At 49.1% G+C, this 4,633-nt stretch overlaps 1 protein-coding gene across 1 annotated transcript; it reads right to left on the bottom strand.

Moving 5' to 3' along the window:
- Nucleotides 1-976: 976 nt before the first annotated feature.
- On the bottom strand, nt 977-4,633 carry LOC121157239 (cystatin-11-like). The gene is made up of 3 exons (XM_040981273.1): nt 4,409-4,633; nt 3,160-3,264; nt 977-1,060 (listed from the first exon to the last, which is right to left on the bottom strand). Exons 1-3 carry the CDS (start codon nt 4,631-4,633, stop codon nt 977-979), a joined length of 414 nt encoding a protein of 137 aa, XP_040837207.1.

Here is a 4,633-nt window from a genome sequence, read left to right as displayed (position 1 = left end):
GTGGGTGGGAAGGCTGGGTGTGGCTTCTCCCTTTGTCTTTCCCTTTCTCCCAGATAAAGGAAGGAAAAAAAGAGAATATGGAAACAATGGTCTTACCACTTTCCTGTAACCCTTCATCCTTTGAGCCCTAATCAACTATGTAAAGATAATCAAAGTTAAAACAAGCAAACAAAAAGGAATAAAGGAAGAGCAAACATCCTTCCTTTGTGAGCATGTCTGCTCTGACACTTTTCTACGTAAATGCTTCACAAACACAATAGCCAATGGTTTCAGGCCCTGTCCTACTTGCTATGAAGATGTGGCAGAAGTCCTACTATCATGTAGTTACAGACTGCAAAGCCAGGCATGATTCACTTGGTCATCCCAAATTTCACTAGCCCAGTAAGCCTTCAGATTATGTTCTTATAAGAAGAGTAACTTGGGGTGTGGGGAAGAGAAGAAAGGAATGAAAAAGGGCCAGGCACTGTTGCCTAGGGTTTCAAGTCCTCTCCTTGAATGCGCCGGGATCCCATGTGGGGTGCCAGTTCTAATCTTGGTGTCTCCACTTCCCACTGTGTTTATTGCCTGGGAAAGCAGTCGAGGATGGCACAAAGCCTTGGGACCCTGTACCCACTTGGGAAACCTGCAGGAAGTTCTTCGCTCCTGGCTTCAGATTGGCACAGCTCCGGCCATTGCGGCCACTTGGGGAGTGAATCATCAGACAGAAGATCTTCCTCTCTGTCTTTCCTCCTCTCTGTAAATCTGACTTAGGAATAACAATAAATAAATCCAAAGAAAGAAAGAAAGAAAGAAAGAAAGAGAGAAAGAAAGAAAGAAAGAGAGAAAGAAAGAAAGAAAGGGAAAAGAAAGAAAGTGGAATGAGAAATGCTAAGATCCTTAGAAGAGCAGGTGGACAAACCTTTATTGTCTGGGTCAGGGCCCCTGTTGTCTCCAGGACACTCTCCCGTATGGCAGTGGCAGGTATACGTCCTCACACTCATATGCTGCTACAGTTTTGCTTCAGGATTTTGAACTTCTCAATCCAAGGGTCAGCAAACACGGCGAAGAAGCACTGAATGTGCTAAAACAACAAGAAGACCCCCAAAGACAGTGACCCCCAAAGAACACCACCAAAGATTCACATGCAAGCAGACATCTGTAAGGGGCAGGCAGGGACCGCTGGGCGGGAAGCTGGGGGATGACCACACCACACCATCCCTCAGCACCTTCCCACCCACAGCTAGTTCAGTGTTGACCCTGAGTTCAGTCACTTGGTAGTGCTCTTGCTGGGCTCATACAAGAAAGTCTTTCTGTCTGCAGTCACATTTGTAGCTGAGCCTAAAGGGTCCACTCAGCCCATAGTTCTCTCAGAACCTACAGATTCTTTACTCTGTGCCATTTTTTAACTTCACATCTTCCTTTGCCCACTTTCTTCCTTCCTGCCTTTAATTAATCTACTCATTCATCCAACTATCAATGAATTCATATATTCATCCATCTGTTTATTTATCCATTATCCATTTATATAACAATCTATCTTTCATTCGTGTATCAACTCAACCATCCATTCATTCATGCTTCCAACCGCTCATCCAGCCATTCTTCCAGTTATCTAGCCTGGCTTCAGTCATACACCCATTTACATATACATCCATATCTCCATACATACATTTGCCTGCCCATCCATCCATCCATCCAACCATCTATCAGTCCATCCTTCCATTTATGCATCCATCATCCATCATTTATCCACATGCACATATCCAGTTCCATACACACATTTATCCATCCGCATACCCATCTGTCCATCAATCCATCTATGAATCCATTTCACAAACACATCCTGCTGTCCATCGTCCATCTACCCACCCACCCATATATCCATCCATGTATCCATCTGTCCAGCCGTCCATCTACCAATTTATCCATCAATTTTCCCACATGCACTCAAAGAGTCCCATCTACTCATTCTTCTGAACTTCCATCCATTATCCATTTGCTTCCTATCCTTCTTCATTTGTCCACACATTATCTGACTTATTTCTTTCTCTTGTATTCTCCTGATTTTTCCTTTTCTTTCTCTCTTCCTTCCCTTCTGATAAGAGCTCAACATTTTAAGCACATATTACATATTCTGCATGATTGTGTTTTCTGTTCTTTATTTGACAACCACGGATCGGAGAGGGCATGGGAGGGCTTACATTTGCTTAACATAGAATTCAATATTCCAATTCTATCATCTCAATCTCTAATCCAAAAGTTCTTTGGATTTACTTCTCTGGAGTCTCCAAGTATTGTTTTTATAGAGCTCATGCACTGCTCCAGGGAGTAACAATGAAACCTACTTTTTCAGGATTGAAGTACTGTCCATCTAAAGTACTGTCCAGACCCTGCATGGACACACTTCTGCGCTGTGATGCCAGGGTGTTACAGCTTGGGTGACCACATTTATTAACCATGAAAGACATATTATAAGCATAGATGTGCTTCTAGGATTCTACCAAGGTAAGCTAATCCTTCAATTGGGATTACTCCAGGCAGGGTGGTACTGACAGACAAGTGAGTGTCCATTCTTTGGGTCATTGCAGGCAGGGCTGGTAGGACTCATGATCCGGGAAGCTCTCCTGTTGACGGCTGTGAAGATGGCCAGGGCCGGGGTCTGCCCAGCACGGTGGGGACTGAATCACACTTGAGGGGAAAGACCCTGTGCAGGTCACACACCAACAACTCGATCCCCTCCCTGGCCCCTGCCAGCGATCAGATCATTCCTGGACTTGCTTTCTCATCTCTGTCTCCTACTCACCAGGCACTGCAATGTGCAAGGAGCACAGTCACTCACTGATTCATCTTCCCATCTCGCTGGGGCTCAGATGTTCAGCTGCGGCAGCTGTCAACATCTTCCCCCCGCCCCAGCCCCATCCTCAGCTGATGAACTATTAGCCACAGGAAACAGTGGCCTGTGGCACTGAGCCATCCTGACTCTGCCCTCTGCACCCCCTCAGCCTCCTCAGAATCACCCCGCACCCCGGAGCAGTGTCTCGGCCAGTCCCACGCTCAAGTCCCTCCCTGAGAAAGGAGGTGTAGCTCATGCCTTCTTCCCGAGGCAGCCCAGAAGAAATCCTGTGGGATTCTGACACGCCCACAGGAAGCACCTGCGGGAAGGGGCCTCCCTGTAGTTACCTTGTAGAGCTCGCCTTCCTGGAAGTCACAGGGCTTGGGGTCCAGCTTTAGGCAGGTGGTCCTCCACATTTCCACGTTCATGTGATATTCCAAGTGATCCGTCACCTGGGGGTGGCAGGTGGCAAGAGCATCTGCAGGGGGGATCCTTTGTGCTGTGCCCAAGAGCAAGGACCCAGGCCTGGGCAGAGCAGGCGCCTCCTCTCTCCCTTGCTGTCTGGGCCTCTGTCTCCATTTGCCATTCAGAGAGAATTCCCCAGAGATCACCACACACAGAGTCTTTCTCTGTGGGCAAAGCCACGCACAGCTTGGATAACACAAAGGAAGTCAATTGTTCAGGGCTGGGGTCAGCCAATCACTTTGCTCATATTATCATTTGTTTCATTCCAAAGGGATGAGATGGAGAGGGATATGCCAGGGTGCCACCTCATTTCCCAAATGTTTAGAATGAAGGGGTCTTGGGCAGGAGAAGTCAGGGGCCAACACTCAACTTGGGTCTCTCCGTGGGTGGCAGGGCCCCAAGTGCTGGGGCCGCCCCCAGTGCTCAGCAGCGCACACAGGAGCAGGCAGCTGGAATTCAGAGCAGAGCCAGGACTCTGACATGAGTGGCAGGTGTCTCAAGGGGCCTGCAAACCACGATGCCAAAGGCACGCCCGCAGAGCAAATGCTCAGGGTCTGCTGGGCTGCTCTGTCCCTGTGCAATGCGTCAGCCTGCCACTGGGCAGGAACGCACCTGCAGAGGACACGAGGGCAGAGACAGGAGCTCCAGGAGCACTGCATCCACAGGCAGGCAGCAGGTGCAGGATCCTGGGCCATAAAGGCCTGAGCTGCCCTGTAAGCGATGTAACAAGACCTGCCTTAGTGCACGCACACTCCCTCAAAATGCCCGCTTCCAGTTTCAGTACCAGCCCAGTGGGACTTTGCCTGCTTTAGCAGCTCCCCTCCATGCATATTAAATCTAACTCTTGCTGGGGGAGGTGTGCTAGTTCCAATGTGTACCTTAAGCAGGTGTGAGATAGCATTCTGATCTCCTCAGATGTCTTCATTTCATATCAACCCCAAGAACTTGCACATTTATATGCATTGAGCATTATTTTGTCAAACATAGGCAGTGGTGCTCCCTGCTGGGACCTTGAGCTCTAGTCATTTTTCACAGGGGATTCTCCCAGCACAGAGGTTGGGGGAAACAGGGACCCAGGAGTCCCAGCATGGACAGGTGGGTGAGCAGGGCAGGCATGGGGCACACACTGACCTGCTTGAGGATCCTCAGGATCCGAATGATCCTAAAGTTGTACGTGTCGTTACTCTGCTTGTTGTATTCATTGGTAACGAACTGCAAGCACCCCAACACGGGCTCCTCCGCTGCGGAAACTTCATAGACAGTTACAAAGCTTTTCCTCCGTGACTGTTGAGTGACAGCCAAAAGGGCCACCAAGACGGCCAGCAGGAGCTGGGGAACCTGCCAGGGTCTGGCCAT

This window comes from Ochotona curzoniae, unplaced genomic scaffold, assembly GCF_017591425.1.
Source record: "Ochotona curzoniae isolate NIBS_2020 unplaced genomic scaffold, NIBS_Ocur_1.0 contig_3520, whole genome shotgun sequence".
Classification (NCBI taxonomy): domain Eukaryota; kingdom Metazoa; phylum Chordata; class Mammalia; order Lagomorpha; family Ochotonidae; genus Ochotona; species Ochotona curzoniae.
This window is presented reverse-complemented; position numbering and strand designations above follow the sequence as displayed.